Source organism: Tenrec ecaudatus, chromosome 9 (genome assembly GCF_050624435.1).
Source record: "Tenrec ecaudatus isolate mTenEca1 chromosome 9, mTenEca1.hap1, whole genome shotgun sequence".
NCBI classification, from domain to species: Eukaryota; Metazoa; Chordata; class Mammalia; order Afrosoricida; family Tenrecidae; genus Tenrec; species Tenrec ecaudatus.
Genome location: NC_134538.1, coordinates 152,375,062 through 152,394,383, shown reverse-complemented (window position 1 = coordinate 152,394,383; position 19,322 = coordinate 152,375,062). Strand labels below are relative to the sequence as shown.

The 19,322-nt window shown below is 46.1% G+C and overlaps 1 protein-coding gene across 1 annotated transcript in view; it reads right to left on the bottom strand.

Moving 5' to 3' along the window:
• Positions 1–19,322, bottom strand: part of EXOC4 (exocyst complex component 4) — a 718,575-nt gene that overhangs the window by 509,216 nt on the left and 190,037 nt on the right. Inside the window, exons 8-9 of the mRNA XM_075558685.1 lie at positions 8,837–8,982; positions 4,184–4,272 (exon numbers count right to left, since the gene is read on the bottom strand). Of these exons, the coding sequence (XP_075414800.1) occupies positions 4,184–4,272; positions 8,837–8,982 (235 nt within the window). The remainder of the gene's footprint in view (positions 1–4,183; positions 4,273–8,836; positions 8,983–19,322) is intronic.

The window sequence follows — 19,322 nt, the reverse complement described above, 5'->3', positions numbered from 1 at the left end:
AACTCAGCTCTGCTTTAACATGACAGCTAGCTCTTTGGTCTTAAGTAATTCCTTTTGCCTTATGTCTTTTAAAAGAAACACAATGTTCAGTGGTGACACCTTTCCTCTTTGGTGTAAAGTGTTACTTCATTGAAAGATCAATGAGTGTCTGGTTTTGAGTCAAGGTTTAAGGAGGAAGCCAGGCCTATAGCCTCTAAGACCCCTCTGGTCTCAATAGATCCAGTGCCCCATCCAAGTATTAAAGGAGACCATTCATGGTCTGGACTTTGGAGCATGTGGTAATTACATAATCTGGTGTCAATATGCGAGAATTAAGAGTGAAGGGGTGGAGTTTGGCCTGTCAATCAAGATATAACCAATTGAGACCTCTCTGTGGGTATGGCTTTCTCCTGAGAATTCTGGTCAATCGGGTTTTTCCTCCTTGGAGGCGGGAGAGACTCTTTGCTCACTCCCTGAGAGACGCTCTACTGACAAGACAGATGTCACTACACTGATAGACCCTGAGCCCTGGGAACCTGGAGGAGCTGCGTGGAGACCCCTGTCTGTGCTGAGATGCTTCTACCACCACTGGATCCCAAAGACTTTGTACCCACTGGCCTGTGATCATTCTGCATTTGGCATCATTGCATGTAGATAGTAAGTCTGAAGAGGACTTTATAGATTGGTATTGGACATATGGGCCAATATCAGACTTATAGACTTGATCGGGACTGAGCTGGGATGTTTTCTCAATATTCAATTGTTCTTGTATATAAACCTTTCTTATATGAGTATGTATGGATTTGTTTCTCTAGTCTGCCCAGACTAACACAGAGCAGAAATACTTTTTTATTAATGTTTGTTTCCATGTTTTTATAAACTCTTACTGGAAAGACTCTACTCTCAGACCTTTACCCTAATTCACTAATCAGGCTTCAGTGTGAGTGAAGGCCAAGTGATCGTATGAGATCACAAAATGGAAGGTGATTACGTAACATGACACACCAAAAACAATGCCCTAGCCAAGTGGATGAACAACCCACCTTAACCGTCACAGTACCCTATCCACAGCTCGTCAACGTGGAACCTGTACACATCTCCTTAAACCACATATAATCTTCAACTAAAGACTATCACAAAGTCACACCTGCACTTCACATATACATGTGGACGACTGAAAACACACTAGCCCAGTTGACATGTTGCATCTTAAATTAACAATTAATGGAAATATGATTGTGTGCATATGTGTCAAAAGTTTGTAGGAAATGCCATTATCTTTGGATTCTACTTTTCCACAAAGCCCCTCGTGTGCATGCATCACAGTCGTCTTGGAGAATCCATACACACCCACACACTACGTGGACCTTAAATGTGAGACTTTGAAAGAAAACGGTGAAGACAGCCCGGACACTAGAGGAAGGACAGTGCCCCACGCAGCGACAAAGAACGTGCTAGAACTGGGTTCAAATGTTCGCTGGAGAGTAGATGAACCTGAGTATCTGGTGATGAGAGTTCTCAACAGGAGCCACCCGGCTTTCTTCTTGCCGTTTCTAGTCCAATGTGAGTCAAAAGAGATGTCTTAAAACTGATCTCTGAGAAATGGGGCAAGACATAAACGATGACAAAACTCTCTTGCACAAACTCAGGACACGTGTCCTGGAGAGTTTAAAACGGGAAGTCCACACAATCTTATGTCAGAGAGTAGCCAGTCTGTGATGGATCTCACCGATGGCCAGAGCGGAAAGTCCATTAGACTCTACTGCAGTGCACAGGCCAAGAGTGAGGGGAGAGGGCGCCGTTCGCCTCTCAGAAGCCACAGCCAGGAAGCAGGCCAGAGGGGCTACATCTGCTGTCCGCGTCCCAGAGAGGAAAAGAACCAGCGCTGGCGGAGCGCAGAGACCCACAGAAACGCTGGGAAAGCACAGAGAAAGCAGAGCTGCCAGGTCTCAAAGGGTGGGTGGGGCTGGGCTTCAAAGGGTCAGGTCTTCACCAACTCCGTTCCAGAGTTGGCCAGGAGGGTGAGGCTACTGCCTAAAGGTGAGGGGTTTGGGCTGCCAAGCCCAGGGGGCAGACGGACAGAACCAGCCAAGGTCAATGCTGCATCCTTACTATTTTCTGATCCTGACTGATAATAACCCGCTACCTTCCCTAGTAAGCCTTCAATATTGCGTTAACCTGAGTTCAATGTAGCCATGGTAACTCATGCCGAATGCAGCAGAGAAACAGGGTGTCACTGGAGGGATAGTGGTGTCAGAACAGGGTAAAGCGTGGAGGAAGGAGGCATGTTTGCCCTCTGTTTTGTGGCCGTCGGCCTTGAGCAAGTGTGAAAGTGGATTCTCCCTCTCCTCTGTATAGGCAGAGGTGCTCAGACATGGCCCCCATGGCATTTCCTTTAACTCTGGGGGTGATGGTACACCCGTTTTGGAATTAGACGTGTGGCAGCTACATAATATCCTGTCAACTTACAAAGAGATAGAGCCCCGCCTATCAGGTCGCAGCTTGATGATCTCATTTGGAGGCTGAGGAAGATAAATAGCTCGCTGGAGGCGGGACACACATACTCTCCTTGACTCCCAGGGAGACATTCCTGCTGACCAGCCACATGGAGCTAAGCTGATAGAGCCAGACCTGGAGCTGGAGGAGCCACATGGAGAACCATGCCAGCACTGAGAGGCTTCCACCACCACTGGATCCGTGAGACTTCACCCACTGGCCTGTGATCTTCCTGCACTCGGTGCCCTTGCATGTGTTTCCTGAGTCTGAAGAGGAATTTATAGACTGGTATCGGACATATGGGCTAATATCGGGCTTACAGACTTGAACTGGACCAAGCTGGGATGTTTTCTTAATATACAATTACTCTTTAATATAATGCCCTTTCTTATGCACACGTCTCTAGATTTGTGTCTCTAGTCTACCTGGACTAACACAGATGTCTACTTTGAAAAATGAGGCAAGACTAACGGAGGGTGTGGCTTTAGTCAATCTCTTAAAGGATCACACACACCAGCCACACAAACTATTGGGCTGCCAGAGATGTGGGGGGAGAAGTGCAAAGCCACAAGAACGGTCCTCAGAAGGTCAGGGACACCACGGTCCAGAGCCAGGAGAGAGAAAGAGATTCCCACTAGAGCCAGCTCCCTGAATTCCTTATTAACGGCCTTTCAATCGTAGCTGATATGCACAATTACTTCCTATCTGACGAGTCTGAATAAATATCTGGCTATGTAGATGAGTGAAGGTAAAATGTTTCCAATACCTGGGTTACATCAAAGACAGTAAAAGCGGTCCTACTTATCCCTCACGAAGCTCTGAAAGAATTTTAAATCATCACTCCTTGCTCTCAGCTCCTGTTCGGCATCTTCTGTATGCCGCTTACTTGGCTGCTAGCATTTACTTCCTGGTCGTATTACTGATATGTGTTCATCCATCTATACATGCACACCCATAGATTATACATACAGAGTCATGATACATATATATACACACACATTTTACTTTCATATATGAGTGGATCTTAAGGAGCCATCTTCAGCTTCTTTGTACCTCACGTCCACTCCTCCGATGCCTACAGTAATGTCTCACACTTAGCAAGTCTTCCACAAATCTCTCTTTAATGGATCACATCTGCCGTGACAAGTGTTCTGTCAGAGAAAGAAACGCCCTTGATCTAATGCTTTACATGACCAAGTGTCCTTGTTTGCAGATTACATAACTCCTTACTAACCACACCTGTGTATCAACTATCCCCTGTATCAAAGTTATGCTGCTTAGACCACACAATTCAGTGGCATCCTTCCACCTTTTGAGTAACACCCGAAGCTGTATTTGCCCTATCCCGAATCTCAGGAACTCCTGTCATCTTCTGAAAGGCCTCAAAAGCAACCACCTAGAGTAGCAGTGGCGGTAAGGGAAGACGGGGTTCTCTGGAGTTCTTCTCTGGGGTCTTCTCTCAGCTCACCACTGCTCTGGGCTCCTGCTCAGATGCTGGCAGGTCTCTAAATCCCATGGCCACCAGAACAGCTGGCCGCAGCTGGGCAACAGATGCTGGGACATGACTGAAGGATCGGGTCATCAAGTCGCTAAATGTTAGGTACCTTGCAAGGATCCTATGAAAGGAGAGCACAGTTTCCACATGCTGGAAAAGCCTGGCCTCTCCCTGCCACAGCCGGATTTGTCCAAAGAAGGTCAAGTCACCCACCTTGAAGCTCCCCGCTCCGACTGTACAGCTCCCTCCTCTGCTCTCGCAAGTAGGCGCTCATGCTGATGGCGTGGGAGGACGATTCAAACCTGCAGTGAGAGGCCGGGGAGGGAAAGAGCAAACAAGGCACATGGTGAGGTGGCATCCGACCAGACGGCAGCCTACTGTGTCCTCCAGAAGTGCTCCCCTCCAACCTGGGCTACACTCGCCGCTGCTCCCCGCCAATAAGCTCTGGCTAGTCCATGACAGCGGTCAAGGGCTTTGATTTACAGGCCAGGCTCCAGGCGCACACCTCTCTGCAGCCCCCATTGGGTCCTTTGACTGTTTTCCACTTCAGCAGGTGCAGCTCTGACCTGGCCCTGGCATTGTGTCGCCTCCTGGCCTTTGTCATCCTTTCCCACACCCACCGCACCAAGAGTGTCCAGTAAAGTCACGCGACACCTGCTCCCACCTGGCTCGAAAATCAGCCTCCACCCTCACCTGCCACCACTGCTGGCTCCCAAGAGCAGAGGCCAACTCCCTGACTTCCCGCCTCCCTTGGCTGGAGGGCGAGAGAGCCAAGGGTGTGTCTGGAAGACTCCTGGCTAACAAATATACCGCGAACACCCGGGAAGCAGTGGCCTCGCTCCCAACGTCCTCAAGGGCCGCCGGCTACCACGGAAAATACTCCCTGAGATGCCAAGCTACCGACATTTGGTCCTACCTGCCCAGAAACTATGAGCAAGGTGTGGTGACCAGATCGGGACTGGAAGAAAAAAAGGGGGGAGGAGGGTCTTCTCTAAAAGCTAAAATGAGGAATACCAACCAAATGAAAAAAGAGGGGGAAAAAGCTGACAAATAGGAAAGGGGATTTCAAAAGAAAACAGGCCCACTCTTGACTACACCACATGCTTGGAGCATGTCATCGGCAGAGACTCGTCCTTGAACAAGGACCTGGTGCTGGCTAACTCAGAAGGGCGGGGAAAAGGAGGGGGCCCCTGCACCAGAAGGACAGACCCAGGGCTGGACCAGAGACTCACACACAGCAGTGCCTGTGAGGAGGGCGCCCAGCTGACAGGGGTCTCTTTCCTTTGGTCAGGGGGCGGCTATAAATCAGAACTGATTGGACAGCACCTCCTGGCATCAATCAAGTAGGAAATCCTTGGGTGTGCAAAAGAACTCCATTTCGAACCTGAAGTGTTCAAAGAGGGGTGAAGGGGCTTAGAGGTGGATAATCCTGTCTCCAGTGCTGGCCAAGGCGGGGTAAACAGCCGCATAATGAAAGAGCAATCATGACAATGGGACAGGCTCCTAGCAGGAGGAGGGAGCACCTCCAGTCCTTTAATTACACCTCCTTTATCCATCCTCGGGCAAGAAGGATCAATTCCATGCTGGAAGTCAGTCTGGGAGAGATACCTGGGTTACTGGATCCTCTCCCGCACCCTGCCAAAGAACGGCGAGGATGCTGACAGCCAGTGAGAAGGCAGAGTGTGCAGCACTTCCAACATGCCACCTGCCAGTCAAGGGCAGAAGGGCAGCCACCGACCTCCACCAGGCATGCACGCTGCTACTGATCAGAGACAGAGCGGGGACAAAATGCACCGTGGAGCAGAGAACGGCGAGGCTCAGTTACCCCGTAAGAGGGAACTTAAATACACTTAATTAACCTTGGCTAGGGGCAATTAGAGAAGGGTAATAAAGTCCTTCACAGAGCTGATAAAAATGAATTACAGCTTGCCAAAATCTCAATCCTTTATGACCCGATGTAGTTTTGTTAGTCAGGAACCCGTTTTCATGTTGCAACGAGTCCCAGATCGATGTAATTTCACAGGAATCGAGGCACCAGCGATGCTTCATCTCACTTCCATATTTTCTAGCCAGAGGCACTGAGGCCCACAGAGACCAGCAGCTTGCCGTGGCTCACAGAGCTCCTTAGAGGAGAGTCAAGACTGGACACAGGCACGTCTGTCACAGTGGTTCCGTTCTGGGTGGCTGATGCTACCCAATAGTATCGCAAGATCTACTGCAAGTATTAAGAAAGCTCATTCCACAAAATTCTCAAACTGGAAAGCTCTTGTTTCTCAACATCGCCTCCAACTAGGTCTAGACCACCGGTTCTCAACCTGGGGGTCATGATCCCTTTGGGGGTCAAACGACCCTTTCACAGGGGTCGCCCGATTTGTAACAGTAGCAAAATGGCAGTGATGAAGTAGCAACGGAAATAATGTTACTGTTGGGGAGGGGGGTCACCACCACATGAGGAGCTGTATGAAGGGGTTGAGAACCACTGCCCTAGACACTTCGGAAAGAGGTGTTCCATCTCTCCCACCCTCCCCTTCTTGAAGAGACTGACAACACCATGGCTTGGGTCAGGCACACCTTGGTCCAGAGTAGCATCCTTGCTTCCCAATACTCTAAAGAGGTCTGTGCAGCAGAGCTGCCTAACGCAGTGCGTCTTTGGATCTCTTGACTGCTGCCTCCGATTGTGGGTCAAAGGCGGGACCAGCGGGTGTGGGTCACACTACTGCATCCAGGGTGGCGATGGGTCGCAAGGACGCCACGACATGTGACAGCAGCAACAACCCTTCCCCGGAGACCTTCGGTTGACAACGCATGCAAATGGCAGTTTCGGATCCCTGCGGGACTCACACTGCGTTCCCCTCAAATGCTCTTAAGAGTTGGGGGAGTGAAAAACAGAGGTGTGAAAGGGCAAGCGCAGAAATGTAGGGTGATGGGCAAGGTCTGCCAAGGAAGCTCTCTGGGACCTCAGTACTAGTCTGGCCTTTTCTCATCATGGGGTTTCCCAATTTTCTTTTAAAAACTTCTTCCTCCATAAGTCCCCGCGATCATCTGTGCTCATTGGGAAAATCTTTCAGGTCTACCCTTTTGGAATCCCAAATAAAACAGTCACTGGAAGGTTCTCAGGTGGCCTGTCTGCTGTGACTTGAGCCAACTGATCTCCTCCCTGGTGAGGAGTCTTCCCCTAACACTGTCTTAGCTTCGGTCGTGCTTAAAAGACCAACAAAAAACAGCTCTTTGAACTAGCAGATCTTTAAGCAATGCTTCTGGTACCCGTGAAGCTGAAAGCTTGCTGAAGCCAAGATGTTTTCTTTGCCCCATTGTCCCTGTGGTCAGAAGCCTGGTACATATTCCCCTCTGCCAACAGGGCTCCTGCAGCCATCCGTAAAATGCTTGATTCATCAAAACCTAGTGTCCCACGAACTTGTTGCCAAGATTCTAGAAGCTGCAGGAAGATGGACACTTGAATTCTGTTTATAATCTAGCTAACCCTGACCTCAAAATCAGTTTCTTCCAAAGAAACAAATGCTTTTGCTTTTATTTTTCCCTGCAGGCACCCAAACCAGACTAAAGGTGTACTGGTCATGCATTGGGCTGCTAACCGCAAGGTCGGCAGTTTGAAACCACCTGCAGCTCTGAGGGTGAAAGACGAGATTTTCTACGCTTGTAAAGAATTACAGCTTCAGGGACCCCACAGGGGCAGCGTACCCTGTACTAGAGGGCTGTTTAAGTTACAAGTCAGATTTGACTCAATGGCAGGGGGTTGGTTGGCTCGTTTTGCTTTTCTACTACTTGCCGGCTGAGTGATATTACATACGCTACCTCAGCTCTTTGGTGTCTGACATGTTTATGGGTAAAAGAGGGCTGACTTTAGAGCAAGCACCGGTGAGGCGGTGAGAGGCAAATGGAAGAACTCAGGGTTAGCTACTCCCACGCTGCTGACTCTAAGTACAGCCTGAATTAAATCACGCTGAAATGAGAGGGGCTGAGAAACTCAGGTAGCACACAGTGCCTAACATACGGCAAGCACTGAGCCAATGGTCGTAATTATTCATGGTATGCACTGCTAATTAGTCATCCTTTACGAAGCCCTGGTGGCACAGTGGGGTACACAGCAGGTGGCTTGCCGAGAAGTCAGCAGTTCCAAACCACCAGCTGCTCTACAGGAGCAAGATGAGGCAGTCTTGTCCCAGGCGGACTAACAGCCTTGGGTTTCTGCTGGGCCACACAGGGTCGCTATGCGCTGAGGTGGACGAGATGGCAGTGTGAACAGTGTTGCTGGAGAGTTACGCTTTGATTGCTGAGATGATCATTAGATCTCTTTTTAATGAATTTCAAAGTTGTTCCTTTACTAAATGTAACTTCATATAACCTTCAGTAGGGAGGGAGACTTTTACTTAACTTTATGAATAAGGTGTGCTCCTTGGCTGAACTATTTCCCTTCCCTTCCCTTCATTTCATAGAGAGCCCTGGAGGGTCAGCGGGTAAGTGCTCGGCTGCTACTGGAAGGTCAGCAGTTCAAACCCACCAACTGATTCTCAGGAGACAAGGTCTGACAAACAGCTGCAGTAAAGACTCACAACCGCGGGATCCCACAGGGGCAGTCCTACCACAGCATCCCCTGACCATGGTTTCAGAGAAAATTCCCAGAGCCCAATTCCAGGAAGTTTTATGAGAAGTTCTGCATGATCCCCTAGCCAGAGTCCAAAAGAGCTGGAAACACCAGTCCACAGGGATCAACAGTTCACTTTCAATCATTTCAGATCAACTCTCCCTAGAGGAAGGCCTGGCTGTCATCAGGGAAGTCAAAGTCATCCCTACTCGAAATCCAGTACTCCTCATACCAGCGACCTTCCGAGCAGGGCCAGTACTTACTTGAAAAGGGAATTTTTGGGCCTTTGAGGTTTCTTCTTGGCAAAGAACGCTGCAAATTCGCGGCCAGTGCTGGCATAGCTCAGCTGAGCCGACGGTTCTGAGGCCGTGCGAGTATTTTTCATGTCCAAGTACTCCGTCAATAGCATCTGTGTGTAATCACAAAAGCCATTTCCATTATAATGCACAATTCAGAGAAAACAATGGTTAAATCCGGGAAAATCTAATTCAAAAACCGCATCCTTGATACCCACAAACAGAGTGACTTGGCCAGTCACTCGCTGTTCCAGCAGAAGGTCTTGGGAAAAATTCGTTACTATTGCCGCCTAGTCCTAAGCCTCGGGACATAGGGTGGTGGGCACCTAAACATGGAGCGAGGGATGATTTCATTACTGAGTGCCCCCTACCGGTGAGGCGCTGTACTAAATTGACAAATACGACCATCCAGCCATCATTGAATCCTCAGCATTCCGAATTACAGCAACACCTTGATATGCACGTTTACCGGGTGCTGTCTCTGCTCTGGACAAGGTGCTGATGCAGTAGGACGCATGGTCCACTTTAGAGCAAAAGGTTGTATCTGGATAGCGATTAGATTACGTGATTAGATAAGGGGATGAGCGTTTAGGGAGCTTCAGGAGTTGCAGGCGTGAAGACAAGTGAGTGCGTTCGCCCCTCCCTCGAGCCCACCAGGCTGGACCTCCACTCCAGCAAACCTGCCCATGAGAGGGGCTGGAGACCTGACCCACAAAGAATCTCTAGAACCGCTACTCAGCTCGAGAACTACCCTTTGGTCTCCTGTCACCAGCGGATTCTAGAGCCATTCGAGAGTCAGGGCTAAAATGATGTGTCCCACTCTTTCTATGGCCTGCATTCTAAAATGCTCCCACTGTTTGATAGACAATGACAGGAGATTCTGGAAAAATGACCATTGCTCCTACGAGTGTCTGACCTGAGACTAAAGCACATCGACTCATTTCTGCCGTCACTTGTCTCGGTACGGTGCCAACGCAGGCACGAACATAGAAGAGCAAGCAACTCCACCACGACTGAAGCAAGAGCCTTGGAGAGACTGGGGTGATGCATGTGCACTCATGTGGGTGGGTGGGTGGGTGCATGCCGGGGCTTTGCGGACATCATCGTCATCTTCATCCTCATCATCATCACTTTATGAAACCCTCTTTCATGAAGCACCCCAGGAACATGACTCTGTCCCCCGTAGGTTTCAAAGTAGTGAAGCCTTTAGCATAAACACACACGCAACAGAGTACTTCTTACCTCCCAGAGGGGTTAGAAACACAAGTCCTACTTGACCCTTGAAGTGAAAGTTACCACCTGCCTTTCAGAGATGAAGAACAGAGCTAGTGATATTCAAACACTAGCCTCGTGACGGTACCAGGCCAGGGCTTCAACACAGCTTGTGCTGATTCAAGGCCTGTGCCCTAACCCATGACACCCTACACCCACTAAGAGCATACGGACTGCCCTAAAGAACGGGGCCATGACAGCAATAGATCTGAATGAGTCGTCTTCTGTAAAAATAAGGTGATACCAAGAAAGCATAAAACATCTTAATAGATTGGCTAATTTTAAAAAATTTATGGACAAGAGCTGGAGGGCGTTGCTCAGCAAGTTGATGACGCAATGCCGACAAACACCATCTCTGCTAATAGAGCACCCACAGTGCCCAGCATCCGGGGCACTATGGAGGTGGGCTCTACGGCGAGGGACTCCTTCAGATCGCAAATCTGGCACACCTGCGGATGGCCTGACTTCCGGCAATTGGAGACCAGAAAAGGGCTTGGAAACTCTCACAGAACTTGCAGACTGATGCAAGAAGATGGCTACAGAGGCCCTGTTCGTTCACACCATGTTTTAAAAACAAGCATAACAGAGATACGTCTTCACCAAAGCATGGTGACAGAGGCCACCTTATTGTCGTAGGATTCAAGAATGAAAGGGTCACGTTCGAGGAGTCTCCAGGAGGAAGGTGACTTTATCAACTCAGGGACAAGGGACATCGTATTAACAACCTGCAAATTTCAACCACGGGAGCATGGCGACGGACCACGCCAGTCATCACGGTATGCCTGCGATGGGATACTATGCCAATCTACACGAGTCACGTGCTAACATTCTTGGTGAGATGTGTGTTGACGACATGAACTCACAAGTATCAGGTTTTCATATTAATACTAAATAAATAATGCTTCCTTTATTCTTTAAAGATCACACACACATAAAGAAGATCCTATTCTGGACCTTGTCATGGTATTTACTGTGTCTTCCATTGTTATTAACTAACATATATTTGGGTTGCTATCTTTTTTTTTTTTTTTTTTAAACATTTTATTAGGGGCTCATACAACACTTATCACAATCCATACATAGACATACATCAATTGTATAAAGCACATCTGTACATATTTTGCCCTAATCATTTTCTTTTTTTTTTTTCTTCTTTTACATTTTATTAGGGACTCCAACAACTCTTACCACAATCCATACATATACATACATCAATTGTACAAAGCACACCCATACACTCCCTGTCCCAATCACTCTCAAGGCATTTGGGTTGCTATCTTAACGCATAAATTGTACATTTTGTTTCTATGAGCCTCCCACTCTTTCACCTTCATTCCTGACAATGCAACAACAGAAAAACTGAAACAATACACGAATGCTGTTACAAATTAGGGCCATGAATGAGACGACCTGGGCTCCCTAGGGGGCTGCCAGCACATGGAAGATGGGGGACGTTGAGCTGTGTTTTTCAAGCTAGCGGTCGAATACCCCCACTGTACAAGGACTACCATATTCTGCACAAAGGAAGCCAAAGGAAAATAAACAGTCATCTTGCACGTGGAATGGCTGCCTGCTTAATTACACTCATTACGGATGGGAATTGTACAGTTGAAACACCATCAGGGTGCTCTCGGGAAGAGCGCCTTGCTTGAGGAACTATTGTGGAAAACAAACAGACCACAACATGCCGCCAGTAGCAAATTCCTCACCGGGAAAGCTGGGCCCATAGAGCTAGTTCCCTTTTAGCTAGATTGGGAGTTTCTGCTCTTTAACCCACAAAGGGGTTCTTTGACACTAACAAAGAGTTTTGATAGCTTTCCAGAGGGCTATTTTAATTTTTTTTAATTGTATATGTATCTCCCGCATAAGCGATGCCGAGGGTTGGTTTGGTTTAAAAGCAGAAACAAAGGTAACCCCTATGCCAGAGGTGCATGTCCAGCAGTGGCGTCCCTGGAAAGAACATCACATTGGTCCAGTGGAGGGGCAGCAAAAAAGGAGGAAGATGAGATGCACAGACACGGTGGCTGCAACCACAGACTGAAACATCGGAACCAGCAGCAGCAGCTGCGAAATCAAGAACCAGTCCAGGAGAGCAAGGTACCGTAGCACCCATTCGAGAGGAAGACTGCTATGTGCACGTGTGGGCGGGCAAAAGGACTGCCAACTAGGATGGCCCCAAAGGTTTCAAGATAGCGGCACTTTATAGAAGGGCACGCAGAGACTCTAAAAGGCCTGCACCCTGAAAACGTGCAAGGAGGCAGAGAATAGGCAAAGAGAGCGTGCTGCGGAAATTCAGGGTCTCTTGGGTGCATACCAAGCAGGAGGCCTGGTGGCACAGGGGCTAAGCAAACGGCCCACAGTTTGTACCCACCAAGGTGGTGCTTCCGGGGACAAAGATGTGGCAGTCTGCTCCTGTAAAGATTTACAGCCTTGCCAGTGGAGCCTGAGGCAGCCTACAGGCAGTCTACAGAGTCACTGTGCATCAGAATCAACTCGCTGGCAACAGATGCTTAGCAAATATCCAATCATTCAGGAGACATAAAAAGGAAAACCGAGAGAGAGGCCTACCCGGACAGATGGGATGTGGAGGAACGGCTAAGGGCCTGTGATACCAGGCTTTGCACTGAAGTACAAAAGGCAGGGGTAATGAAGAGTGTTGGACAAGTAAATAGAACAGTAATAAATATACTTTGAGTAAATGAATCTGCCAGTGTACGAAACAGATGGGAAAATGATGGATCAGGGACAAAAATCAATCACTGAAAAAAATTCCATAAAGGGCAAGGGGTAAGGAGAAAACAGTAATCTCTACTGAAATAGTCCAACTAATAATTATAAAGATATTTTAAACTAAAGTAGCTGGTAGTAAGATGGCATACTTTGGGATAAATCTGAGGGGAAAAACAAAATGTAACAATTCTGCAACAGAAACATCAGGAAAAATAAACACGTTGAAAGCTTTCACATCTGAGCGACTTAAAATATATATGGCTCTGTGAATAATGAAGAAAGCAAGAAGAGCAAGTTTAGGAGAGGCAACAAATTTAGTTGGAAAGCACATGAATATTCATGTATACTTTCAAGTACATAATGTGAAAGAGAAAATAATGCTGATGAGCTTTCCATGATTTATAAATTAATTAACTTATATTAGGACTGATAAATGCATGTCTATAAGCTCATGATAAATTACCAGCCCTCTGAAATAAACTTTTAAATATTTATAATCTGATCCTATCACATAAAACATTTTAAAGTAGTTTGAGGTATCAGTTAAATAGCATAAGATTCATCCACTATGATGTACAATTTGATTATTTTTAATGAACGCATTCAATTAGGTAACCATCACAACAATTAACACCATAGTGTAGTGGGTTACCTGCTGGGCAGCCAATTACAAGGTCAGGAGTTCAAAACCACCAGGTGCTCCACTAGAAAAAAGATGACGTCTTCTACTCCCATTCAGATTCAGTCTAGAAAACCCACAAAGGTAGTTCCACTCTGTCCTATAAGGTCGCTAGAAGCTGGAATCGACTGGTTGCATGATCTCAAAAAGCCCCTATGATGTAAGCTGCAGTGTTTTCTACACATACCTTCTTAATCAGATTCAGAGCGCTCCCTCTTTCAATCGCATTGTGCTCAGAAGGTTTAGCTTGATTTTGATTTTTTTTTTTTTTTGCATCTTAGTGAGTGTTTGACTTGGTCCCTGGCTTTTTGGATTCTATTGGGATGCTGCTGTGGATACTGTCCTTTCTTCTTGCCTTAGGTATCGAGTACTGCTGGGATAGTAATATCACAAGTGGGTGGCTTTAACAAACAGAAATTCATTTTCGCACCATTTAGGATCAGGGCATCTGGATGTGGGAAAAGTTGCTTCTATCTGTCAGCTGTGGGGGACAGTCCTTGTCTATTTTATTACTTTGACGACTAAGGTGCACCTGACCCAATCCATTGGTATTCCCAATGCCTCATATGCATGAGAGACTGGGACACTGAATGAGGAAGACCACAGAAGAACTGGGGCATGTTAACTGCCATGCTGGGGAAGAATATTGCCCGTTCCATGGGCTGCTACAAGGATAAACCTATCTGTCTTGGAAGAAGTGCGGCCAGAGCGCTCCTTGCAGGACGGGACGGTGAGACTTCACCTGACACATTTTGGACATGTTGTCAAGAGAGACCAGTCCCTGGAAGAGGACAGAATATTTGGCAAAAGGCTCTTGAGGAGGGGAGTTGACACCCAGGCTGCAACAATGGAAGTAACTGAGGATGGCAGGGTTTCAGTCTGTTGAGCACAAGAGCACCAAGGGTCTGAAGCAACTCTGTGGCACCTAGCAGCCACGTGTGATTGGGCCACAGTCTTCCCTGACCTCTCACTTAATGGCCTCAAGAGATTGACATAAGGCACACCTGATACTCATGCTGTCTCATTAACATGACAAAGCCGGCCCATTCCCCAAGGGCACAGGGGTCAGCATTCCACTCATCTGTTTAAGGAGATAGGATCCTATCTGTAAAAATCCTGATCATCCAATGTGTTACATCCAACAGTTTTTAAAATACTTTCCAACTGTACAACACAGTTTATACCCTGATAGCCAACGTGCTGATATTGGGTCATGGATTTGTTGTTGCTGTTGTTACAGATATTTAGATCGACTTTCATGCGGGATACCACTCTGGGAATGTCCTGTGATATCTTTGGCGTTGGTATCATGGCAATCTTTGCTCACACCAGGGTTTGGAAAGCAAGTAGGCCCTCAGTCTCTATTTTCCGAAGGAGGTTATGAAGGCTTGATAGCATTTCATCCTTATATGTTGAATAGAACATTTGTGTGGCTTGTGTATCTGTTTCTTTAGTTTTAGTATTTTGTGACTTTCTGGGAGTTTGTGCATATTATCTAAATTGCCTAATTATCAGGCCTAATATTCCTGTAAAATGGAGGCAAATTCAGAAGTACCTGGAGTGCTACTTCCTTTTAAATTTGTTTTTTGTTTTTGCCTTTTCTCTTTTCCAACTGATCAGTCAGGCCAAAGTATTATCATTTTTTACCTTTTCAAAGAACTAATATTTGTGTCATGGATACTTTGTTCTTCTGCTTTTTATGTCATTGCCTTCAACACTCACTGTTTTGGGGGGGTTGGTTATCGTTTTCATTGGGGCTTTGATACAGTATTCTTTCTCTGACATGAAGTGCAAGTTTAGGTGTTGACATCGTTTTCATTGGGGTTTTGATACAGTATTCTTTTTCTGACTTGAAGTGCAAGTTTAGGTGTTGATTTTAAGTCTTTCTTCTTATAACCATCATATGAAGTCTATTTTTTAATTTCCAAGTATTTTAGAAATGCTATTGTTTAATTCTGTTGTAGTTGCACATGTTTGGCAGGATTTCAATACTTCTAAATTAGCTGAGACTTATTTTATGGCTACAACATTATGCTCTACCTTAGAAATATGCTGTATGTTTGAAAAGAATACATATGAAAGTACTAGGGAAATTAACCATAGATGTCATTTAAGTGAAAGTGCTTGATGGTGTTATCCAACACTGAACTTTCCATGCAGCCAACTTGCTCTATTAATTACTTATAGAAGAGTATTGAAATGCCAACCCTGTTAGCTTCTACTGCTTTGCATTCACTTAATGTTCCTTCGTGTATTTTTGAATCCCATAGTATTTTGATGGTGTCATTTCTAATTTTATAATTTTAAAAAAGGTAAACTTTTAGAAATAAAATTAAGCATTAGACATCAAAATGACTTTATTGTCCCAAGGAACCACCCTAATTATCAACTGAAATTTCAGTACATTCTCTGCTCTCCTCATGTGACCATACTTTACAGTTCACTGTACCTATGTACATCTCTTCTTTACCTTTGAGCAAAGTTATCTACCACACTCTAGGACTATTTTGTTCCATTACAAAAACATCAGCTTGCATTTTTTAAAAATCATTTTGGCAGAGGCTCTTACAGCTCCATCACAATCCGTATATACATCCAATGTGTTAAGCACATTTGTACATATGTTGCCTTCATCAATTTCAAAACATTTTCTTTCTCCTTGAACCCTTGGTATCAGCTCCTCATTTTTTTCTCTTCCTCCCCCAGCTTCCCTCCCTTATGAACCCTTGATAATTTATTTTTTTTTAATTTTGGCACATATAAATAACTTGAATTAAAAAAAATTATGTCTTACACCAACTGCTGTCTCCCTTCACTCATTTTTCTGTTGTTCACCCCACTGGAAGAGGGTTACACGTCAATCATTGTGATTGGTTCCCCTTTCTCCTCCCATCTTCCCCTTACCCTCCTGGTATCACTACTCTCATTATTGGTCCTGAGGGGCTTATTTGTCCTGGATCCCGTGTTTCAAGCTCTTATCTGTACCAGTGTACATGCTATGGTTTTGCCGGATTTGTAAGGTAGAATTGGGGTCATGATAGTGGGGGAGGAAAGCATTAACTAGAGGAAAGTTGTATGTTTCCTCAGTGCTATATTGAATCCTGACTGGCTTGTCTCTTCCTTGTGACCCTTCTGTGAGGGGATGCCCAATTGTCTACAGATGGGCTTTGGGTCTCCACTGTGCCCTCCCCCTCGTTCACATCAATAGGATTTTTTGTTCTGGGCTTTGATGCGTGATACCTGATCCCATCGACACCTCATGATCACACAGCCTGGTGTGCTTCTTCCACGTGAGATTGGTTGCTTCCCATAAAGATGGCTGCTTGTTTATCTTCAAGCCTTTAAGATACCAGACACTGTATCTTTTGATACCCGGGCACCATCAGCTTTCTTCACTACATTTACTTATGCACCCATTTTTACTTCAGTGATTGTGATAGGAAAGTGAGCATCACAGAATGCCAGGTTATTAGAACAAAGTATTCTTGCATTGAGGGAGTACTTGAGTAGAGGCCCAATGTCCATCTGCTGCCTTAATATTTAACATATAAATATATGTACATAGATCTATGTCCTTATTGTTATAAATATATTAACAAATGTACATGCCAGTATTTAGACCACTGTAAGTGTCCTTTGTCTCCTAGTTATTTCCTCCATTTCAGTCGTTCTCAACCTTCCTAATGCTGTGACCCTTTAACACAGTTCTTCATGTTGTGATGACTCCATATGTGGGCAGACCCACCTGAGACGGACAGAAGAGCAGTGTCTCTGTTCCTAAGACCATCGGAAACACTCTTAGGTAACCCGTGAAAGGGTTGTTTGACCGCCCAAAGGGGTCACAACCCCCGGGTTGAGAACCGCTGCTCTATTTCCTTTTACTTTCCTCTTGTCCCACTATCATGTTCGACCTTCATTCGGGTTTCAGTAATTCCTCTTGGCTAAAATGCCTTTGATCAAGCCCCACCAGGCATCCTATGCCCTACTTGCCATGGACTTCAGATCACTTGTTACCTTGTCCCTGGATTTGTTGGCTCCCCCTTTAGCTTCCCCTGCATTCCCCTCAAGTGTGTCCTCCCAGAACTGTCAGTCCCATTTAAAAAAAATAATTTTTAATTAATTAAAAAAATTAAAAATCTTATTGGGGTCTCTTTCAGCTCTTATAACAACCCATACATCAATTGTATCAAGCACATTTGTACATATGTCACCATCATCATTTCCAAAACATTTTCTTTCTACTTCAGCCCTTGGTATCAGCTCCTCTTTTTCCCCCACCCTCCCCTCCTCGTGAACCCTTGACAAATTATCATTATTGTTGCAATACAATTTTACTGGACACTGAGACAGAGCACACTGCCCACAGTGTTTACAGACGTGAAGAGACACATCTTTCTTCTGCAGTGTGGGTTCACATCACGGACCTTGTTGGACACCAACCCAACACCTTCACCACTGAAAATCCAGGTTCCTTTCCCTTAGGAATCCCTCTGCCGGTGGGAGACGAGCCCTTGCTTGACTTCCATTTCCCCTGAGGCCAACTATCCACCAGGAGGCTGAGAGCACCCAGGGGTCAGTGCGGTGATCAGTGGGTACAGCGCCCAGTGTGGCCTTCCTCGTCGTCTAGTTCTCACAACCACTGCACAGTGATTTGACGGCAACTCCAGACGTGTGGAATTCAAGTGTTCTCTCAGAAAAAGCAGCACATCACAGCAAAAACCATTGAAAACGCTTTTGTTTGATGGAGTTCATATCTCAACAGAGTGTATACACATGCCTAGACTGGCCAGTATTTACACAGGCATAGACATGTGTCCATACAGAGGTTCTGAGCATGACGGCACATGCTATGCTGCGGGGCACGCACGGGTCCTGGGAGGAAAGAGTTACCGTCTGTCTCGTGCCATTAAAAGACACGGGGAGGTTTGTTTTGCTCGAGGGCTTTATCGTGTAGGTCCGGGATTTATCTCCTGCCATGCCTTTTCTTTGTATCTCTGTTCAGCATCTCACACGGAGTCTTGGACAAGGTAGGGAACTCCCTAGTAGGCTACCTAAGTAGAAAGTACGATGCTTGAAAGGGCAGCTGCTTATTGATGTTCCACCTTCACAGATGAGCTCCTCGGAGTGTAGCTACAGCGCCCGGGGTGAAGCTGAGGCTTTGTGAGGTATATTAATTTACTCACATCACAGGAACACCATTTATTAAAGTTCTGCTCCAGTGAGATAAATACTACCCTAATGACCTGAAAGAGTTAATGCATCTTGGCAAAGACCCAAATTACTCTCCGGAGACAGCTTATTCAATTAAGTGGCCACGACCCAGAATTTTCAATTAGCAGCTCAGTTACTAAAGACCCTTCATAATGGTTATCTGTAATATGTGAACACTGGCATACCTATAAAACACAAAGCTCGCCTATAGTTTATTCCAAATGGAATCTTCAGGGGCAACAAATGCAGATTTGGATTCAATGAACATTTATTATGTAGCACCCAAGTGCCAGCAACGGTAGCAACGTCCTTCCGTTAGGATTGAAGACAAAGGTGGTGAAGAACATGCGAGACTAGGGCTTGAAGGGTCTCATCTCCTAAACAGAAACGGAGGGACTACTTTTTGGCCAGCAAGGCGGATACAGACGTGGAGTGAGGCCTTTGTCTATGTTATCCACAAAGTTGACATTGAGTGAATTCACACAGGCTCTTCACGAGCTGGGCTCAGGCTGGCCAATCACACCTTACATCCAATCACATCCTCAGAAGGAAATGTGTACA